Raw genomic sequence first — 23,196 nt, forward strand, 5'->3', positions numbered from 1 at the left:
GGACTCCTCGGTGTAGTGTGCAAAAACTTCCCATGGCTGTAGAAAGTGATAACGTTACACATTGTTCAATAATTCATTTGTCATTGAAAAAGTATTTAAAAGAAAAATAAATACTGTTCCTATCCAGCCCATCGTTCTCCATCAGCATGACACACCACGATATTCCGAAGTTCTGGCATGTCCAGCTGCTCATAACATGCAAGTTAATACCCCTTATCATCTTTAAATCACAATGTCTAACATTAGAGAGCACAGGACAAGTACTCACAATTGTGTAATCAAACGTGGCATCCATTGCTAGGTAAAATGCAGACTTTAAATGGAAAAAAAGTGGGTATGAGGCACAAATACAGCCAGAGGATTAATAAACAAACAAAAAAAGATGCATCTTACCATTAACATGAAGACACCACAGTCATTCCCAAAAGGTTGCCCTGGAAACCCCTTTAATGCAACCAAAGATAGACATGAGTACATTTTTTACATTAATTCTGAAATGGTACTTCATGGTACTTACCTGTAAATCAAGGCTTGTCTTTTCAGCCCATTTTCCAGGCATTATCCTTTTGGCAATTTTCCTGTCGATTACACAAAAAAGGAATTAATAAATTATTATAGCTGTGCAAAGATGGAAGACCGTACAAGTGTATGAATGCGCACCAAGGTTATTATTAATTTTAATTAATTTCCATATACGTATTAGTCAAATTTTTCTACTATTTTTTCATTATTTTAAACAGTTACAATATTTGCATTTGCTGTAGTTTTGATGTATAATAATAAACTTTATGCACACTTAAATCTCTGGAACAGTGTTTCTCAAACTGAGGTCTGTAACAGAGAGCCAGGGGGTCCATAAAATTAGTTGTTGTTGGGGCTGGCGACCACATACACATACAACTTCAAAGTGATGACAACAAGATCTTAAATCAGATAGGGAGCCCCTGGTGCTCTCAGTAACCTCCGAGAAACCTGCTCTAGAACAGGAGAACAAGAACAAACCTTCATGCATAAAATAAGCAAACAACAACTGAATAATCTGTGAAACACTATGAACTTCTAGAGACAGATCAAAAGAATGTGACCATCTCTGAACAACAGAACACAGGCATTTACAGACTTCTCAGACCATAAGTTGTGGCTTACAAATGATGACACACAGGTGTTTAAATCTAAGAGGGGTTCCCTGTTGGTGCTAAAAGGTCTGAGAAACCTGCTATAGGATAGAACAAAACTTCATGCATGTAATCAAAGAAAAAAACAACTAATCAATTCCTGAAACAAGATTTTGCACACAAATAAGAACTTGCAGAGTAGAGACAGGTCATAAGAATGTGACCATCTCTGAACAAAAGCGCAACACGCATTTAATACTATTTTATCTAAAGACCTCAACAGAGCTTTGTATCTCTGGGCACCAAATCCAAGTGGTGTCTCAGAACATTTTGAATCTAGAAACAGAATTTCTCTCTGGGCTGGCTTCAAAACCTAAGGAAGACATGCAGTACTGGTTTTCATTAGATTACATTAGAAATATTTAACATTCATATTTTCATATTTTCACATTTCTTGAAAAAAGCACAACACAATTACAGATGCGTATGAAAGAGAAAAAAAGCGCTATTTGAAAATATTTTCCAGAAATTTGGTACTTACTGCGGCTTTGTAAACACTAAAATCAAAGTACTATAGCCTTGACAAGAGAACACATTTTTAATCACTCAATGCAGTGTGACTATGTACACACAACTGGTAGTGTCCTGGTGTCCACACCGGAATCACAATTGCATCTTCCAAATGAACATCATCCTGTTGTGGTACAGAAAGGTTACATTAGATAACATCTGAACTGTGAGCAAAACAGAGAATGGTACAGTGTACCATTACAGGTAGATTCAAAAATGGATCACAGTTGTTTGGGGACAGCCATGTCGGTACAACAAAAATGTAAACTATGTAAATGTTCTTCCCCTGCAGGATATTGTGTGTAGAAGGTTTTCATACAAAGATTTACTAAAACTCAAAATGTATTTATAGCATAAATAAATAAGTAAACAAATAAATAAATAAATGGTACCTTTGACTGTGTAATGCTTTCAATCAACTGAAAGCAACCGTTTCCCATCTAAAAAAATATATATATTTTTTTTTATTTTATTTTATTACACACACACACACACACACATATACACTACCGTTCAAAAGTTAGGGGTCACTTGACAGAAATGTTTCTCATGATCTTGAAAATCTTTTGATCAGAAGGTGTATGCTTAAATGTTTGAAATTAATTTTGTAGACAAAAATATAATTGTGCCAACATATACATTTATTTAATTACAAAACGAAAAATTTTATAAAAAAAAAAAAAAAAAAAAAAAATTTTTTTAAATGGATGACTTGGACTGAATAATTAAGAAAAGCAGCCGCTAAGTGCCCAGCATATAGATGAGAACTCCTTCAATACTGTTTAAAAAGCATCCCAGGGTTATACCTCAAGAAGTTGGTTGAGAAAATGCCAAGAGTACATTTCTAGGCAGTGTGGCCACTTTGAAGATGCTAGAATATAACATAGTTTTGATTTATTTTGGATTTTTTTTAGTCATAACATAATTCCCATATTTCCATTTCTATTATTCCATAGTTGTGATGACTTTTCTATTATTCTAAAATGTGAACAAAAATACAAAAAATAAAGAATGAGTAAGTGACCCTAAACTTTTGAACGGTAGTTCAAAGGTACCATTTATTTATATTCAACCCCAATTTTGAAAAAGTTGGGACAGTATGAAAAATGCTAATAAAAACAAAAAGGTGTGATTTGTAAATTATATTCACCCTTTGCTATATTAAATGCACTACAACTAAACATTAAATTATGTTTTACCTTGTGAATTTATATATATATATATATATATATATTTTTTTTTTTTTTTTTTTTTTTTTTATGTACAGTAATTTCAAATCAGATGATTGCAACACACTCCAAAAAAGTTGAGACAGGGGCATTTTAACACTAAAAACAATTTGACGAGTTAAAATAACAAGGCAATGTGAAACAGGAGATGTTAAACAGGTGAGGCAATCGTGTCAGTATATAAGAAGCCTCCAAAAACAACCTTGTCCTTTAAGAGCAAGGATCATTAATTTGCCAACAGAGGCTTCAGCAAATAATCCAGCACTTTGAGAACAATGATCCCCAAGAAGCCCTACATCAACACTGTCCAGAAGCGCTGCCGACTTCTCAGGGCTCAGTCTCATCTTAGATGGAAAGTAGAACAGTGGAACCATGTTTTTTGGTCCGATGAGTCCACATTTCAAATAGTTTTTGAAAAACACAGCCATCGTGTTCTCCAGGCCAAAGAGGAAAAGTGCCATCCAAGCTGTTATCAGCGTCAGTTTCAAAAGCCAATGTCTGTATGGGCCAGGGGTGTGTCAGTGCCCATGGCATGGGTAACTCGCACATCTGTGAGGGCACCATTAATGCAGACAGAAATGTACAAATTTTGGAGCAGCATATATGGCCATCCAGCACCGTCTTTTCTAGGGAGGTCCCGGAATTTCAGCAGGACAACTTCAAACCACATACTGGCTGAATAAGCAGAGAGTGCAGGTGCTAGATTGGCCTGCCTTCAGTTCTGACCATCTCCAACTGAGAATGTGTGGTGCATTATGAAGCGCACAATATGGCAATGAAGTCCCCATACAACTGTGCAGCTGAAGATCTGCATAATGGATAAACGGGGGAAATTCCACTTTTTAAACTTAAAAAAACTTGTGTCTTCAATGCCTAAATGCTGAATAAGTGTTATTAGTAGAAATGGTGATGTTTCACAGTTGTAAACACTCGACCAACTTTTTTGGAGTGTGTTGCAATCATCTGATTTGAAAAACAATGAAATTCACAAGGTAAAACATCATATAATGTTTAATTGTAGTGCTTTCAATATAGCAAAGGTGAATATAATTTACAAATCACTCCTTTTTGTATTTATTAGCATTTTTCATACTGTCCCAACTTTTTTGTAATTGAGGTTATATAATTATAATGTTTTACTCCTTTACTCTAAAACAGCCATGATCTCACAGTGGACTCCATGTCTCTGTTCAAGCCCAATGTCCAAAAGTCAGCACAGTTCAGGACTGCCTTCACTGTTCAGATGATCAATTCATCCCCTGGTCTCTCAATGTCCTCTCAAAATTCTATGAAACTAACCAGTTCTATTTGAGTTAGATGGTATCTCAAAGTCCATGATGCTCGACAGGCCGAAACATTTTCACACTTTTTCAATGCTTCACATTGAGGTCCACACTCTTCTGCATTTGTTAAGAAAAAAAAAACAAAAAAAAAACAGTATTAGCACAAAGCTGCCATGTTATTGAGAAAATAGTTGTTCTTCCGCAAGCTTGCAAAAAACTGCTCTGCAACCTGACTATTCATCCAACCCTGTAGTTCTGGGACCATACTGATTCTTCTGAGTACATCCTGGGGTTATTTTGTGTTAGATTCATGCAGTTTATCATATAAGACATAGTGGTCAGAGGATCCAGTGATGGGATGGCCTTTGGAATTCAAATTTTCTGTCTTCTCAAACAACCAAGGAAGGGACACCTTTAGCTTGCCCTGCTTTGCTGAGTTTATGTTTTCTGGTGTTGAGCTAATCTTCCTTCATGTGGTTTAAATAGAATTGCTGTAGGTACATGCAAATTTCCATGTGTGGCAAAGCCTTGTACAAAGTCAGATATACTCACGTTAGGTAAGTGCTTCCACAACAAAAGTAGGTCTGCAAAATCTCTGGGACTCTTTGCTCTCAAATTGAACTTTATGCTATATACCACACCATGTGGTCACAGGACAACTGACCACCCACCTGGAAAAGGCATTCAAAAATAATATAAAAACATGAAAAAAAAAAAAAAAAAAAAAAATACTTCTCAATTGTTATTATTTCATTAAAATATAATATTATTACTCCCACCTGATGCACTCCTGATTTTCTAGAACATTTTGTCAAATAACTGCCTGTTCTGCATCTCTGTTCTTAATCGTGAAATCAGACCCTATGCGGGAGCCCTTAGAGTCCACATTACAGGCCTTGCAGTGTTTTTGGACAACACCAACCTGATTTTTATAGTAAATTAGTTTTGCCTTAGTAAAAATGGACATGATTCAAATGTAGACAACTTTTATCAAGATTTATACCTTCTGCTTCATCAACTCATCCAGAAGACAATCCTCTGACACATTCATGAGTTGAGCTTCAGTCGATGCACTCTTTTCAGTTACAACTTTTGCATATTCTGTATTGAGTGTATTGATGTGACCCATCCTTGTGTTTTTTTCATGGAACCCACCTTTCATAACTAGGTTCCAAACAAATGGATTTTTGGTACTAAACACATGTAGAAGTCTACACTATATGCACACTAAGAAAAACACATAAATATACAGATTCCAGGAAGAAAAAATAAATAAAAATAAACAAATAAATAAAGAGAGATAAAGTGAAATTTATTCTTAGGTCAAATAAGCAGTCACTTACTGGGAGCAAACCCAAAAGCAATCATCTCAAGATTTACTGATTGCCAGAACTCTTCAATGTTGACTTCCCCTTTAAATTCGGGTGGTGACTCTTTAAGGTCACTGACAGTGTAATAAAAAGTATAGTAGTATTACAGAAAGGTTTACCTTCCCTTTTGTGTTTCACGTTATTATAATAAAGCAAACATATCTTACCTGATATGCTAAAAACACCCTTCTTGTGCAAGTCCATGATTAACACAGGTAGATGTAACCACAGTTAACACAAGAAAATATGTAGTCATTGTCTGTCAAGGCTTCAAAAAGGCAGTACCCATGAAGAATGGCATCTCTATTGGGGTATTTCACTGCCCGGAGGCCCTCCAAAGTGTCTATGGCCCTGGAAAATGATACATGATTCTGGAGTAGGCATAATGGGATGGAGATTGAGTTGAATGGCTTAATTTTTTGATAGGTCCAGGTATCATAAAACACTCTCCAATAAAAACAAACCTGTAAACTGTGTCTTAGTTATAGATAAAGTTCAAGAGTCAGAAGCACATAATCATCGAAATTGTGAAGACCATCCTGCCATTCCTGGTACCTGTATATCACATTACACCCGGCATCTTCTGGTGTATGTAGAGACATCTAAAAAGAATAGTTATGAAAATAACATATCAATGAATGATAATGATTTAAATTTTTGTTAATTCTGAGCTATTTCTTTTCAAATTTATTTAAAAACTGAGTATTGAACTTACCATTAATGACACTGTCCATAGTGACAACCACTGGAAGAAAACTTGATGGAATCCCAGTTGATGCCTTCGATTTGGTAACTTCTGGGAGATTAGCTGGAATTTTCTTATTATTATATACATATTCCACAGTGTGTTGAAGGTCAGTTGGGGGAGTGTAGACATGCTCATTTGAGTGTTGTGGAACTGAGGTGTCACTTATTTCAGAAGATTTCTCTGTTATGAATATTGTTTTATTGCTTTGGAATAAGTGCCATTTGGCAATCTTTTTGTGAGGGCAGGACATTCTAGGTTTTGCACAGGGGCGGTGCCAAGTGCCAACAGTGGAATTGTATGTAACGACTCTCCCAGGGCGACTGTAGTGATGAAGAATGGGTTAGTGTGTGGATAGGGTGATCTGCTTTTGAGAGTCACCAAATGACACCAACACTGAAAACAGGACATGAGCTGTCTGCTTTTTGACTCTTCAAACAAACTACCTTTTTGGCTTCTCCAAAGAATTTGAGCTTCACATTTCATCAAGGACACTCAGTTCCAGGAACACCTCAGATGCCATTTCACAACAATAGTCCAGTTGGTGTTCCAGAGACTAAACTTGTATCCACCTGGTGAGCAAGCAGCTGGTATTGCAGACACTCATCCAACTCACACCTAACATATTGAGCTTTGCCCCATGTTTTCCTCTGCACATGAACTGGGAAGAAAAACCATGGCCACTTCTCTGAACTGCTGACACTCCATTTGATGAGTCAATACACACACTGGAAAGATATTGATTGCATTGTTATATATTTTGAATGGTCAGTATGTTTTCTGTTAATGTGAGTGTCCAAGATCTTTTTTAGCACAGTAACTGAACCGTGTGGGCATTTCATTACTTTTTGGCTCTCTGAAGTTGTGAATGAGGACTGTGTACCTGTGGTTGTAGAGTGCAGAGGAGCCACTGCAGATGTGGTTGAAGAGGGCAGAGGAGCCACTGCAGATGTGGTTGAAGAGGGCAGAGGAGCCACTGCAGATGTGGTTGTACAGGACAGAGGAGCCACTGCAGATGTGGTTGTACAGGACAGAGGAGCCACTGCAGATGTGGTTGTACAGCCAGTGGAGCTAGTGCATGTGTCGTTATACAAGACTGTGCAATAAGTGTGCTTGAAAGAGGTTGGGTGGGGTGGGGGGGGTGGGGGTTCATTTGATGGTAAGCGTATTTGTAGGTGAGCTTCCATTACATATCTTCTAAGAACAGATTTGCTGCAATTAGGGCAATAGAGTCTCAGTTCTGCAGGCCAAATGGCAACGACATAATCTTTTACCTGTAGATTAAGCACAGTGCGCAAATCAGGAAAAACAATGCTAATCCATTCACATAAAAGCCAGATAATGACATAATTAAGTTTAAATAGCCTAATTTAATATAATTCTTAGTTAATTTTTAATGCTTTTTAAAAGAAAAATATGAATGAATATGTTTGTGCACAATAGTCATCTACAGTAACAGTAATATAGGGTAATGAATCTACCTTTGAAAACAGCTGCCTTTTTTAAATGGTCTTCCCAGCATTGCTGAATTCTTTTGAGTGTGGTTGGCTTCAGAGCAGGTCATAAGGCACAATGGTACATCCTGTAACATGCGGTGCGCTGTGGTACCACTGGGTTTATGCTAACTAATAATATCGATTGGTGCATTTGTAAGAATGGAAAGAAGAGACCAAAGGTTTGCTAAAATCACACTACTGTCTAAACTGATATGTGTACAATATATTGTAACTTTTCATGTTCTTGACATTAGGATGGCGCTTATGCACCACATCTATACGGCAAGCAAGCAGCACGATGTTTATTTACAGTTGAAGTCAGAAGTTCACATGCACTTAGGTTGAAGTCATTCAAACAAATTTTTTAACCACTCCACAGATTTCATATTAGCAAACTATACTTTTGGCAAGTTGTTTAGGACATCTGCTTTGTGCATGACAAGAGTAATTTTTACAACAGTTGTTTACAGGCAGATTGTTTCACTTTTAATTGACTATATCATTCTATTGACTATATAAAATTCCAGAAAATGATGTCAAGCCTTTAGCCAATTAGCTTGTGGTAGGAGGTGTACTGAATTGGAGGTGTACCTGTGGATATATTTTAAGGCCTACCTTCAAACGCAGTGCCTCTTTGCTTGACATCATGGGAAAATCAAAAGAAATCCACCAAGACCTCAGAAAAAAAAAAAAATCCACAAAGATCTTACTTTTTGGAGAAATGTCCTCTGGTCTAATGAAACAAAAATGTAACTGTTTGGCCATAATGACCATCGTTATGTTTGGAGGAAAAAGGGTGAGGCTTGCAAGCCGAAGAACACCATCCCAACTGTGAAGCATTGGGGTGGCAGCATCATGTTGTGGGGGTGCTTTGCTGCAGGAGGGATTGGTGCACTTCACAAAATAAATGGCATTATGAGGAAGGAAAATTATGTGGATATATTGAAGCAACAAATCAAGACATCAGCCAGGAAGTTAAAGCTTGGTCGCAAATGGGTCTTCCAAATGAACAATGCATAAGCATACAAGCAAACCTCCGAAGTTGTGGCAAAATTGCTGAAGGACAACAAAGTCAAGGTATTGGAGTGGCCATCACAAAGCCCTGACCTTAATCCGATAGAAAATTTGCGGGTAGAACTGAAAAAGCATGTACGAGCAAGAAAAGCCTACAAACCTGACTCAGTTACACCAGTTCTGTCTGGAGGAATGGGCCATAATTCCGGCAACTTATTATGATAACTTGTGGAAGGCTACCCAAAATGATTGACCCAAGTTAAACAATTCAAAGGCAATGATACCAAATACTAACAAAGTGTATGTAAACTTCTGACCCACTGGGAATGTAATGAAAGAAATAAAAGCTGAAATAAATAATTCTCTCTGTAATTATTCTAACATTTCACATTCTTAAAATAAAGTAGTGATCCTAACTGACCTAAGACAGGGAATGTTTTCTATGATTAAATGTCAGGAATTGTGAAAAACTGAGTTTAAATGTATTTGGCTAAGGTGTATGTAAACTTCTGACTTCAACTATATTTATAATTTCATTACGATTATATTTAGCTTTGATATTAAGACAACAATACCACTATACCACCTACACTGTCACTGTTTTCATTGTGAGAAAGTAAAGCTAAACAGGGCGGTAAACTATACAATGGTTTCAAAGTGGAAGCGATATAATACACACAAGACAAGACATATTACATGTTGTTAAATAATTTTGTTTATTCGAAACAATATCATGGTTGGCTAGTTAGATAATACCACAACCAAATTAGATAATGTTTTAACACAGAGCCACCATATGTAAACAAATCGAAATATATTTACTTTGTATTATTGAATATTTAAAATGAAAATTCTAAACACAAAGTATAATTATATTTTGACAAAAATCATACATACATTGCACGCTGTTGAAAGTCAAAATTTTCTGAATCCAACACCTGTCCCTATGCGTCGATTGAAAGTGATGTTGCAGATAGCCAAGACTGCAGGTGGCGATTGCAAGTGTCGTCACTTGCAGAGGAAACGCAGGTGAGTGAGAGTACAAGTCACAGAGTGCAAGTGCAAGTCTGCAGACAGACTTTATTGTCGCAACATGGCACATTAATATAGAATGTGCAGTACCATGTGTGCATTTATCTGCATTTTTTAACTGCAGAGTTTCAAATGCAGTTTTTCCAACCAGAGGTGTTGTAAAAATGCATTTAAACTTTTGTAATGTGACCTATTTCCAAATGAAACAGGAAATAATGTATGTCGGACAGTAGGACTTGATTCTGGATTTGTTGGATCGTGAAATGTTGGGTTGATATTATTAGGTAATATACATTTTCCCTCCAGAGAAGCAGAAAAGAAATGTAGATTAAATTATTTTTTGCAGAAAGTAGCATTTTGAAACGTCATGTGAATGAGAATGCAGTTTTCCTTATGCCGTTTAAGGGATAAAGAGAGAGTGGTTTAACACCCAGGTTTCTCCCGAAGAACGCAGTTATATGGTCATGTAAAAGCATAAGTGGCTTTCTTACAGGTTTTTGAAGAGTGCACATGTGCTTGGATTAGACTGGAAAACTAATGCCATAGGATGGAGCCATATATCAATTAACAAGTCAACACAACAGAAAGAATTCAGCATTTCTGGGAGTACAGTGGGGAAAGGGAAAAGCACCTACACTATAAAATATATCCATTTATACACACCACTTAAAATAATTGACTACTGTGCCTCATGTTCATGTGTATGCGCTAAAGTACATTGGGGGAATCCCAGAATTTTGCTTAAGAGAGAAACCCCACTAATGTAGAGCAATTCCGCTGCAGGTCATTATGGAAAGTTAAGGAAACAAACACTACAACAACTCTGGATGTCATTACTGACTGATATACAGGAGTAAAGAGAAAGCCATGAACACAATGCATGTAAACAGCATGACACAGCAACACTGGCTCAACCAATGGTGGAAGTTTAGGGTGGGACTATGTGTTTGTACAACCAATGGATGATGGGTAGTAGTTTTCTGAAATCTGTTTGAAAACGTCCTGGTTACTTTCATAACCTCCGTTCCCTGATGGAGGGAACGAGATGTTGTGTCGATGTAGTGACACTAGGGGTCACTCTTGGGAGCCCGAAACACCTCTGATCTTTGAAAAAAGGCCAATGGGAATTGGCAAGTGGTATTTGCATACCACTCCCCCAAACATACGGGTATAAAAGGAGCTGGTATGCAACCACTCATTCAGGTTTTGTGTTGAGGAGCCGAGACAAGGTCTGGTCGCAGGTGCCAGATGGTGCCCCATCCCTGAGAGGGACGCCGGGGGGGGGGGGGCTGTCGCGAGGAGCGTGAGGTCTGAGAACCATGTCTGGGTGGGCCAGTAGGGTGATACTAGGACGACCTGCTCCTCGTCCTCCCTGACCTTGCACAGGGTCTGTGCAAGTAGGCTCACTGGGGGAAATGCATATTTGCATAGTCCAGGGGGCCAGCTGTGTGCCAGCGCATCTATACCGAGGGGTGCCTCGGACAGGGCGTACCAGAGTGGGCAGTGGGAGGATTCTCAGGAAGCGAACAGGTCTAACTGTGCCTGCCCGAATCGACTCCAAATCAGCTGGACCACCTGAGGGTGGAGTCTCCACTCTACCCTGAGGGTAACCTGTCGTGCAGTGTTGAGGTCGCCCGGGATGTGAGTGGCTCGCAGCGACTTGAGGTGCTGCTGACTCCAGAGGAGTAGACAGTAGGCGAGTTGTGACATACAACGGGAGCGTAAACAGCCTTGACAGTTGATGTATGCCACCGTTGCCGTGTTGTCTGTCCGAACTAACACATTCTTGCCCTGGATCAACGGACGGAACCTCCACAGGGCTAGCAGAATCGCCAGCAACTCGAGGCAGTTGATGTGCCAACGTAGCCGTGGGCCCATCCAGGAGCCGGCGGCTGCGTGCCCATTGCATACAGCGCCCAAGCCTGTTTTGGAGGCATCTGTCGTAACCATGACGCACCTGGAGACCAGCTCTAGGGGAATGCCTGCCTGTAGAAATGTGAGGTCGGTCCTAGGGCTGAAGAGGCGGCAACAGACCGGCGTGATGGCCACGCGATGTGTCCCGCGGCACCATGCCCATCTCGGGCCTCGAGTCTGGAGCCAGTGCTGGAGCCACACCCGAGTGGTGTGGCCACCGCTGAGGATGCCATATGCCCCAGGAGCCTCTGAAACAGTTTCAGTGGAACCGCTGTCTTCTGTCTGAACGCCTTCAAACAGGTCAGCACTGACTGTGCACGCTTGTTCGTGAGGCGCAGCCGACCAACTCCAAGCTGAGAAAAGAGATGTTCTGAACTGGCAGGAGCTTGCTCTTTTCCCAGTTGACCCGAAGCCCTAGTCGGCTGAGGTGTGTGAGCACCAGGTCCCTGTGCGCACACATCACATCCCGAGAGTGAGCTAGGATTAGCCAGTCATCGAGATAGTTGAGGATGCTAATGCCCACTTCCCTTAACGGGGCAAGGGCTGCCTCTGCAACCTTCATGAAGACGTGAGGGGACAAGGACAGGCCGAAAGGGAGGACCTTGTACTGATACACCCGACTCTCGAACGCAAACCGCAGGAAGGGTCTGTGTCGAGGTAGAATCAAGATGTGGAAGGGCGAGGTCGGTCGGCCGGCGAGCGCAGTTCCTGCATCAGTCCCGGGGTGGAACTACCCTAGTGCAGTTCTTTTAGCGCCTTGGCTTGGTGGACTTGCAGGAGAGCCATGGTGTGCAGGGCGGAGGCGGCTTGTCCAGCGGCACCGTAGGCCTTGGCCGTCAGGGACGATGTAAACCTACAGGCCCTGGACGGGAGCTTCGGGCGCCCACGCCAGGTGGCAGTGCTCTGCGGGCATAGGTGCACCGCGAGTGCTTTATCCACTGGGGGGATCACCAAATACCCCTTGGCCGCCCCACCATCGAGGGTAATGAGGGCGGGGGAGCTGAAAGATCAGGACCAGGAAGTAAAAGGTGCCTCCCACGACCTTGTCAGCTCCTCGTGCACTCCCGGGAAGAAAGGAACTTGGGCGGGGCATGGCTGTGAGCGGTGCTGCAGGCCCAGGAACCAATCATCGAGCCGCGAGGGTTCAGGGGAGAGCGGTGGGTTCCACTCTAGCCCAACACTCGCGGCTGCCCGGGAAAGCATGTCTGTCATCTCCACGTCAGCCTGTGACTGGGCGACCGTACCTGAGGGGGGAAGCCCAGCTGAGGCTTCCGCATCCGACTGGACGAGCCTGTTCTCCGATGCTGCTCTTGAGAGCTCATCACCTTTGCAGACTCCAAACAAGAGGTCGAACTCGCCCTGAGACGAGCCTGCGGACTCATCCGGAAGCCCGATCGGGGCAAATGAGCATGCTGGGGAATGGGAGGTCCGTGGGGGGATACCCGGCAGAGGTGGTCCCATTGAGGTCCCCAAATCGCCCCCAGTGCTAGCCGCGCTGGCCTCATACCCGTAGGTAGAAGGACCGAGGCGGGGAGCCGCTGGGGTGGCTTGCTTTCTTACGAAGTCAAGCTGCAACTGCAACGTTGCCATGGTCATATTTTTGCAATGAGGACATGACCCATCCACGAACGATGTCTCCGCGTAGGCAGCGCCCAGACACAAAAGACAGCGATCGTGGCCGTCAGAAGTTGAGAGATAATGACCGTAACCAGGAATAACACACAAACGGAAGGGCATCTTTAAAAAGATGTTGCGTGTGTGCTGCTCTTTTAGAGAAATATACTCTTTTTAGAATATACACTTTTATTTCTGCCGAAGCGCCCAGGGGCGTTCTCTGCAGTGCACCTGTGCAGAGGGGGAGAAGCCGCTGAAATGCGCCGTCAGATCCAGCAGAGGTGAATGAAAAGCCGTGGGAATTCAGCTCAGAGAGCATCGACCGTTCGGCTCCAAAGAGAAAATCTGAATGAGTGGTTGCATACCAGCTCCTTTTATACCCGTATGTTCAGGGGAGTGGTATGCAAACTCCACTCGCCAATTCCCACTGGCCTTTTTTCAAAGATCAGAGGGGTTTCTGGCTCCCAAGAGTGACCCCTAGTGTCAATACATCGACACAATGTCGAGTGAGTGACAGATAGGGAACCGTGATTATTTTGACAATTTCATTTGGTGATACTAGTGGCACATAAATTACACACAGCTTTAAGAAAGTAAATGGGGCCAATTTGTACTTGTTAAAAATTTTTATTCATTTCCTCTTTAACATGCTTACATGCTTAATCCTGAATCCACTCTTTATTTCCAGTTTTTCCTTAGTTTACTGGTAAAATTACTGAAGCATTAATTAAACTTCCATATGTAAACTGATGATTTGCTTTTATTTTATAATTTTAAAAATGGGAAGAAATGAGATGTAAGTAATGAATAATAAATGTAAAAAACTGTTTCTAACGCTCACTTTGTAGAGCAATAAGAATATCACACACTTCGGTCACGCACACACACACATACACACACACACACCACACCTTTCATGCACACCATCTGTAGCTCACAGTATCTCTCTTGCACACATGCACACACACACATACTCCACGCAAACACATATACATAAGCTCCATCTAGCACACAAGCTCCCACTCTTATGAAGGTTACAGTTTTTCACACAATAAACCTCTAACACACATGCTCCCAATCCTAAGCTTGTGCTATTCCTCTTACACACACAAACACACACACACACACACACACACACACACACACACACACACACACACACACAATATGCCATTAACACACTCTAAATTACACTCTGACTTCACCACACACTTTCTCCCACACACTCCAACCCTCACACACACACAAACAGGACTGCAGGACTCTAATGTGTTTGTTCCAGAGGCGAGAGTTGATCTATTCTGCTTGGTGAGATATAAAGCCTCTTTCCACCTCCAGTAAACGCCCTCTTTTACACTCTTCCAGACCTCTTTGATGTATTGACCATGCTGGCTCCTGCTTATTGGGAGTTTTTTTAAGCATAAGTTTGCGCGCCGTGCTCTCCGCGGTGGGGTCAGCGTGGTGTTTTCTTGTGGAGAGAACCGTCAGTTATGTTGTGCCTGTGGAGCCTCGCAGAGCTCTTTTTAATGAGTGCATTAAAGCTGCATGGATGTTCAAGGCCAGTGGAGGTGCGTCCCCTGGGCCCTGACGTCTGCCTCAGGGCTGCCATCTGTAGATCTCTTGCACATTTAAGGGCCTTTTTCTGTAAGATGCAGTAGTTTGGAGCTGAGGAGAGAATTAAAAGTGGAGAGAGCGGGAACATGGGAGGCAGTGCGTGTAGATGCACAAGGGTGATAAACATGGTACACAGAAGGGAACAATGGCTCCTCGTCTTTACAAAAACTGGTGGAGAAAGAATGCATGTGGTAGGTGGATCACAGAAAGTGCATGTTAATTTAGTGTCTCTCCGTCTGGCACTCCTGGAATGGGGTCACTGGGTCTTGGCCCTATATAATTAATAGCAATCAGAGGCTCACTAATTTCAGACCTGCCAATCAATAAGACTTAACACTGAATTTTCCTTCAGGGAACATCATAGGTCTCATTTAGTTTTTAATGTAGGATACTGAATGTGGACATGCTTGTGCATGAATATATATATAAATAATGATGTGTACATTGAGGATTTGGAGCCCAGGGAACATTAGACACCTAAGCTTCAATATGTCTAGATACACAAACAGTTGTAGCACTGCACCTAGCAACCCTCGCAAAGCAACCAACAATCAACATATCAACAGTTATACCTGTGGACACAACTGTGTAGAATCCATTTCAATTCACATCACTCGAAGGAACAAACCATGAAGAAATCCCAGTATGCAGAGCATAACAACAGCACTGTGCATAGCAACAACTGTCTCTCTCATAGCAACTGCACCACAGTGCATAGCAACCACCAGTAGCTCTTTGTGTATTCCCTGTTAGTTGCTTGCATTTGACGCTAGGTGAATTGCAATGTCTCACTGACTCACCCAGTAGAGATGTACTCAAGCGTAACAAGTTTTGATTTGCTGTTTTTCAATTACTGCTGCCATTAAAGACTTGTTTTGTGTTTGTTTTCTCTGACAGATATTCGCTCATTGCCTGATGTTGCCATGACGGGAAACTGCAGTCAGGAGTGTAGCGAACTGGGTCACTCAGATGCCTGTTGGATGCCAGGTCAGCCTTCACCCGTCCGCAAGACACGCAACCCCCCCAAAATGTCTACGTTTGTGCCTTATCAGGAGAGGGGGAGCCTGGGACGCCTGGCTAATGGGAGTGTGAGGCTTGGAGGAGAGGAGAACAGGCCACGCCTCCCACCTTCTCGTAGTGCCTACTCCAGTAGTGACCACACCCCCAGTGACCACGCCCAACTGGAGGAGGTGCCTCTGAGTGTGACATCAGAGTTCCCGCCCACCAGTCCCACCTCCAAACACTCCTCGAAAAGGGAGATATACCTGTGAGATAAACACACCCACCATCTTCGATTGATGCACATCAGAATTACAGAGACACAGTTTTGCAATGAGATGTTTGTAAAAGAACATCGAACCTGCGACAGGATGAAATATCAATTTAATAGTGGAAAAATACACTATTTGTCATCAAAAATGTGTTGAAGAGGAGATTTATTTATTTTATTTATTTATGAATTCGTTCATTAATCCATCTATTTTCTTTTTTACATACCATCAAAAACAATTGACAAATACTTTGATGTGACTAACCAAGTTTTAGCTTCACTAATCTGCAGAATGTTGATGGGTTCTTTAAATACATTACTGAGTGCTGTAGTGCCATGGGCAGGAGATAATGCTGTTAAGCGTCTTGAGCCACATATAGAGTGTCTAACACTCTTAACTTGATCCTGTCCTCAGAGGGGTGCAGTCTTTATACATGTAAAACGCTGTAAATACATTTGTATGATGTAGATATGAATATTAATATCAGGCTTGACTTGAAAAATAATAAAAAAGTTACATCTAAACCAGCCTGAACACCTGATGTGTGTGCTGCTTTTGAGGGTCAAAATGTGTGTAATGCTTAGATGGGAAGGTGAATAAAAGAACTGCAATGGAGGGGACACATTCCTAATACTGGTGCTCTGTAACCCTTGCCGTGCCGGTCTAGGCCACACAGTGTCTAGTTTGTGTGTATGTGTGTGGGTGTGTATTAGGTGAGGAGGGTGGGTTTAACAGCGAAAAACACCATGACAGAGCTAACCATATACCAGTGTGTGTGCATGTGTTTGTGCATCAGGAGACCTACTGTCACAAAGTAACGTGTGGCTTCTGGCACATTGACACACAATTCAACAGATGAGAATGCACATGCACAACTGGTGTTTTCTGGCACTGTGAATCTTCTATTACTTCTGAACTCCCACAGTGCAGTCTCTCTGGTGCTCGCAAAGACGCCTTCAGCTCACATAGTACAGTGGTGGTTACCACAAAAATAGCGATTGAGAGTCCATGAACATGCAGAGCCTCCATCAAATGGATACATTTTGCCACAATCATATTCATGGTCTTGCTATCATTGTTTACATTGGTTTTTTGTTTTGTTTTTTATGACTGATTTTAAAGGGAAATCTTTGTGTCCAATTTTCATTTTGTACATTCAACAAATGTATAAATGCCTTAAAACTGTTGTATATAACAATCACAATGGACAAATTAGACTGATAATCCTGTCTTGTCTTTCGCATGTCAATTGTGCATGTTTTTTTTTCCACAATCAAAAAAATACAAATGTTATAAAATATTACATTAGCGTACCACATTTTGTCTATATTTTTCACCACCTTTTTATACATAAATGTTCTGTCCTCCATTGTTTAGGTATATCTTCTAGTTTAATAATTTTTTTTTTTTTTTTTTTTTTTTTTTGACACTGTGTTGACTATCTAACCTGCTCTAGCTGTCTCCCTCCATGTTTGAGAGAATTTTTGGGGGGACTATTTTGACAATGACTATCTAGTGTGCTCAAGGATCCAGATATCTAATGGAGATTTTCATAACTCAAAGTGTAGCGGCTCGATATCTTTCCTCACCTGTTGCAGCACAATACCTGCCTAGATCCCAGAGCTTGGGCAAGTGCGAGTTTGTGCCTGCAGGGGGGTGAATGGGGTATACTGCGATGGGCATTTCCTTAATTAGGGTGAGTATTGAGTGTTGTGTAGCTGGCATATGTGAACACTCCAGCCCCCAAAGAAAGAACAGATCATGGATAAGATCCCGGTCCATCAGTGAAAATATGGCTTTAATTGTTTAGAGTCAAACTTTTTACTGCGCTTACCTCATTGCGACTGCCTTCAGCGCCTGGTGCTGAATAATTAAGGCCAAAACATATGGAAATTACCATAGCTATGGTTAAATAAGGTGAATGATTATCCCACCCTAAGGAAAGAAAGCACATTATGCTGTTTTCAAAGCCATTTAGTAACTCTGATTAAAAAAACAAAAACAGCGAGAGTCATGATCCAGTGTGATTAGCCCAGTTCACATTCCCCTCCTCTTTGCCATGACTGCACTTAGCTTCAGCTCTGCCTAGGCAAAAGTGTGAGATCGCTGACCTGACTAAACACAGATAAAAGATAGAGATGACCACAAAACTCTACCACCACTTAAAGGCTTTCATCTATTCAAACTCTGAGTGAAGCAGGCTTTGACCTTCCCGCACTCTGATGCCAACCTGAGACAGATACTCTGAATTGCAGGTTTTGCCTTCTCTGAATTCATCTTGAATTTGTGAGTCTGGCTCTTTTATTCATTGTAATTCTAAGGCTATAGACTGAATTCATCTTGAATTTGTGAGTCTGGCTCTTTTATTCATTGTAATTCTAAGGCTATAGACTCTGAGTCATTTGCCCGGATAACTGGTTTTGTTTCCTGGGCCCCTCAGAGGACAGACTGAGTAATGTCCACTTCTTGTGGTTGTTTTTTAAAACTGGTGTTTAGATGTGTGCTCTTTCGCTGTTAGATGTCTCTATAGCTGAGGACTTATGGATGTGAAAAGACCATAATGAATGAATAAGTCTTTTCTTTGTCCCTAGAATGAGACTTTTCTTCATACAATAACAAAAACTGGTGTTTGTGGTAAACATCTCTCAAAAAAAGTGTTTTGTACATAGCTCTCCACATCCCCCTGTGCGTGGTGTCAAGCAGGCGACAAGTTGAGCATGAATTCCAAAGATAATTGGTAGAAACCGTTTACTGTTCCTGCTGAGATGTTAGTGCCAGTTCAGAAACCTTTCCTTGAGAACAAAATAGATGTTCACTGCACAAACTCATCCTCACCGTTCACCCCAAACTAAAGACAGCTGCCTTGAAAGTATGTCTTTTGCAGGAGAGTTCAAAACTTGTTATCCTTAATTGTTGGTTATATTTATATAGGACTAAAATGCTTGTGATGATCTGTTTTTGTACAGTTTTATGTACATGCAAGTGAAGCTTTTTAAATCTTACAACAAAAGTCGATGGCATAAAAAAATCGTAAAGTGTTTATTGAGATGTGCACATCTTGCCTTGGATGGATTGATCTTTTGCTGAGTCAGTGTGAAAGTGGCCGTTGTACGCCTGCACCGTAGTCATTCACTGGCTCCTGTCACCGAGGGCTTTATCAGTTTTTATGTTTATAGTGAACAGTGGATTGTCCGATCCGACTTGTTTGTTTAATTTCCATGTGTTTTGTTTCGTTCTGTTCCGCATGTTGAAAACAAATTCCTTGTAATAAGTCCTTGCAAAGTTTGTAATAAAATGAGTGAAGAAAAAAAAAAGAAATACATTTGCTTGGTGAGTCATTGTTTAAGAATGAATCTAGGACTGTGATCTCTTCATAAAGCTTTTTCATTAATAAAGCAAATTGATCTGACAAAGACATAATCAATTGGGTTTTTTCTCTCATACTCTGAATCTCTATGCCTGTGTAAACAGAGAGAGAAGAAAAGGTTATGGTTTCTCCAGACTGACAGGGATTTAATAGAACAGAATACTGAATGTGAGACTGAGCTCACAAAATTAATGATCAAACATAAGCAACCCCAAATTTTATCATAGTGTGGCAAACCTAATTGTCTCCTCTACAAGCTTCCAAGGAGTTAAACTGCTACACCCAAGACCTCCCAATACTCGACAGCACAATAAAGACGAAGCCGTAAAGATGATAACGCTGAGATGAAAGACAATAAATCAATCCAGCTTTCATTTGCTGTGCTCTCTTTATAGATATGGCACAACGTGATATGCACACCCCTGAAATGATAGCTTTCAAGATAAAAATAAATGGATGTGAGCCAGCGAACAAATGCTGTGAAAAGTGAGCGATATAAACAAGTTTAAAAAGAATATCAAACATTCAAGATGGAAAGTGAGGTAAATACTCTGAGCAAGTAGACAGACAAATATGAGAAATACTTATTACACTGTCGAGTGTGGTATCAGGAGATTGAATGAGAGACGATGGTGGAGGAAAACTGGTGGCTGGCAGTGTTGCCAGATTCATTTGACATTTTCCAGACCACTGATTGCTCAAAACCCGCCCCAATGCATAAAAAACTGCCCAAATAGTGTATATGAAAATGAAATGCACATTAACCATAATACTACAGCATTGCCTTTACAAACTTGACAACACAATTAAGTGACGCAAAGATAAAGTTTCCAAAAACCTTTCCATTTACCCATTTTTCTTTATTCACACATATAAACAAACACACATGCACAGAAAAGGAACAAATATGCTGCCCTGGGATTTCAAGCCAAATAATGAAAGTATGCCATTGTGCTATGATTGCAGTTGTGTTTGCCATTCAATAGGCCTATTTTGTTTTTTATTAATATGTCATATAAAGGTTATATATAATCTGTCCTACATTTTACGCTGTTATGGCTCATTCCAAATTCCAAGAAAATTGTATATCTTTGTAGTCATTTAAGTAAGGTGAATTCGCTAATACACAGAACAGTAAAAGTTCCTAGACAGCTGTCATTGTGACGTAACGCAGTTGATTTTCAATAGTTCCGTGTTCCTGTGCGCACATCCATAAGTCAAGAAAGAGCAGCAAATTCAAAAGTCACTTTTAAGTCGTGTTAATTTATGATACTTCTATAATCACCATGAGTGCCAACTTCACGATATATCCCACAGTGTTCTCAAAAGCATTAACTTCTAGCCAAAAGGCATCAGTGGCCTGGTCATGGGAGAATCTCAAAGATGCAATTTCTCCAAGAAAAACTCCACAGATAAGTCCTGGCATTAACCACCACTTTATATCTGGGTAAATTCCCCGTTTTCGATATGTTTCTTACATTTTTACCGCTTTGTCATTGTTAAGATTGTCTCATTTCTATCACAAAAATTGACAAGCAACACCTGCAGATTGTGCACATTCAGAACTCAATGGTGGGTGTGGCAACTCATAGCTCCTCTGAACAGGATTAAACACATTTTCTGTCAGACAGTGTTCTGGTTATTTGATTGAATGATTGTGTGTGGAGATGTTTTCTTTATTTTAGTTGCATGGGCAATGGAAATTCTTAATTTTATCATTTTAAAAACCCGCAAAAATCATTCCAAAGCAGCCCAAATTTTGACCACCCGCCCAAGCACATTTTTCCCCTCACAAATCTATTGAAAGTGGCCTAATTGGGCGGGAACCCGCCCACTCTGGCAACAGTGGTGGCTGGTACAAACTGCCCCCTATTGGTTGTCAGGAGAGTTACAACACAAACCAAGCACCGTGATGAATGATAAGCATTTAATACCTTACAGTATACTCAACAGTCAGGATTAATGAATCATATAGCCTTCCTTTCTGCTGGTGTTCTTCAGCTTCTTGTTGACATCACCTACAGTACAGCATGCGGTTTCCCGAGGACAGAAGATGAAATGAGCGAAGCCGTGTGAATAATAATTGAGATCAGGATGATAGTGGTTCTAGACCACACAGAAACACATTTCATAGGCAGGGATACTCGTAGCAGCTTATTTAACCGAGGCTGCATTGGGAGAACCCACTGATTTTTTTTCATTAATCTCCTTCTAATGGATAGTTTTCGCTTTGCCTCGCACTCTGCAGGCTGAGCTTTAAAGAAGCAGCTGTGGTGGTGTTTTGTTTACATGTGGCTGAGGCATTTGTTTCTCATTGCAGAGGGTAGAGAGGCTCTTTCTTCAAGATGAAACTACCCCCTCGACTACTGCCTACTGTTGATCTGCCGTTGCCTTGGAAACCTGGCCCCTCTCTCTTTCTGTTCCTCTCGCTCTCCCTCACCCACGCTCTTTCTTGCTCACTTCGTTAAGCGCAGTGCTGCTAGCAATTAGAAGTAAAGCCAGCGGCGGGGATGGCTGCCTCTCAAACATACTCTCCAATTAAACACTGTCAAATAACTGTGTTTCTTAAACAGCCACTTCCCATCGTCTCCTCCGATCATATAACGACACATCCCTGAAAACACATTTGCTCCTCTGAAAGAAGCATAGCTTCCAAAATGTACCTTGTCCGGATAAACAAATAGACGTGGAGATCGATGGGTACACAGATTCTTGTCTTACGGCCTTTTCCGGCAGCAGCCGTAATGATCCTAAAAGGCATCATGTTTTTCCTGTAGTTGTGAGGGGCTGAAAACGTGATTATTTTTTTCATTCAGCTGAAAATGCATGTAGCAGCAAGCCTTAAAAAGGTTTTCTCCACAGTATTGATTGCACATTTTTCAGGAAAGTGAGGTGGTTTACAGATTGTAGGCACTTAAGACTCTTGCTGAAAATTGCTGGGCTAAAGCCCCCTCATATTCAGCTATTTGTACTGCTTTCCTACATATCGACTCTCATACACTATAGACGTAATTGGTGCATTAAAATCAATGGTGCAATTTAAACAGCATCATCATTAAATAGGTTTATGTGCAAAGTCAATAAGCGCACTGAAAATGGTTCTGAACCACAAGTACATGTAACATCATACACAAAAAACTGTTATTTCATCTTACACTCACACCAACCCATGTACAATTACACATCCATCTTTTTTTTGTGCTGGGGAGGGATATAGTCCTTTGCTTCCCAATAGTATCTATAAAATGTCTCTTTGTCTCATTGAACACCTCATTACCTTCCATCTGAGCTCAATCTTCCAATCATCTATGATCCTGAAACAGCCTAGAGCCATTCATCAGCCCTGACACACACACACACACACACACACACACACACATACATACACTAAATACAGCTACCATATGCCACATTTTATGGCAGTCTTCTCTCAAGGCTGCCTCCTCACCTGTTCAGTGGGCCTAGACGCTCTCCACCACAGTCGCTTAGCCCTCAGGAGCCTTCTCCTGTATGTTCAAGTGTAAAATCACTTTTTGAATTACTATTTGTCCCTCACACACTC

At 41.0% G+C, this 23,196-nt stretch overlaps 1 protein-coding gene across 2 annotated transcripts in view; it reads left to right on the plus strand.

Annotated features, from left to right (window-relative positions):
- Nucleotides 1–19,667, plus strand: part of LOC127433007 (protocadherin-1-like) — a 304,687-nt gene extending 285,020 nt beyond the window's left edge. For both annotated transcript variants that reach the window (XM_051684592.1, XM_051684590.1), the window contains exon 5: nt 15,894–19,667. In XM_051684592.1, the coding sequence (XP_051540552.1) occupies nt 15,894–16,267 (374 nt within the window). In that variant the 3' untranslated portion in view covers nt 16,268–19,667. The remainder of the gene's footprint in view (nt 1–15,893) is intronic.
- The last annotated feature ends 3,529 nt before the right edge of the window (nt 19,668–23,196 follow it).

Source organism: Myxocyprinus asiaticus, chromosome 42 (genome assembly GCF_019703515.2).
Source record: "Myxocyprinus asiaticus isolate MX2 ecotype Aquarium Trade chromosome 42, UBuf_Myxa_2, whole genome shotgun sequence".
In the NCBI taxonomy this organism is placed as follows: Eukaryota; Metazoa; Chordata; class Actinopteri; order Cypriniformes; family Catostomidae; genus Myxocyprinus; species Myxocyprinus asiaticus.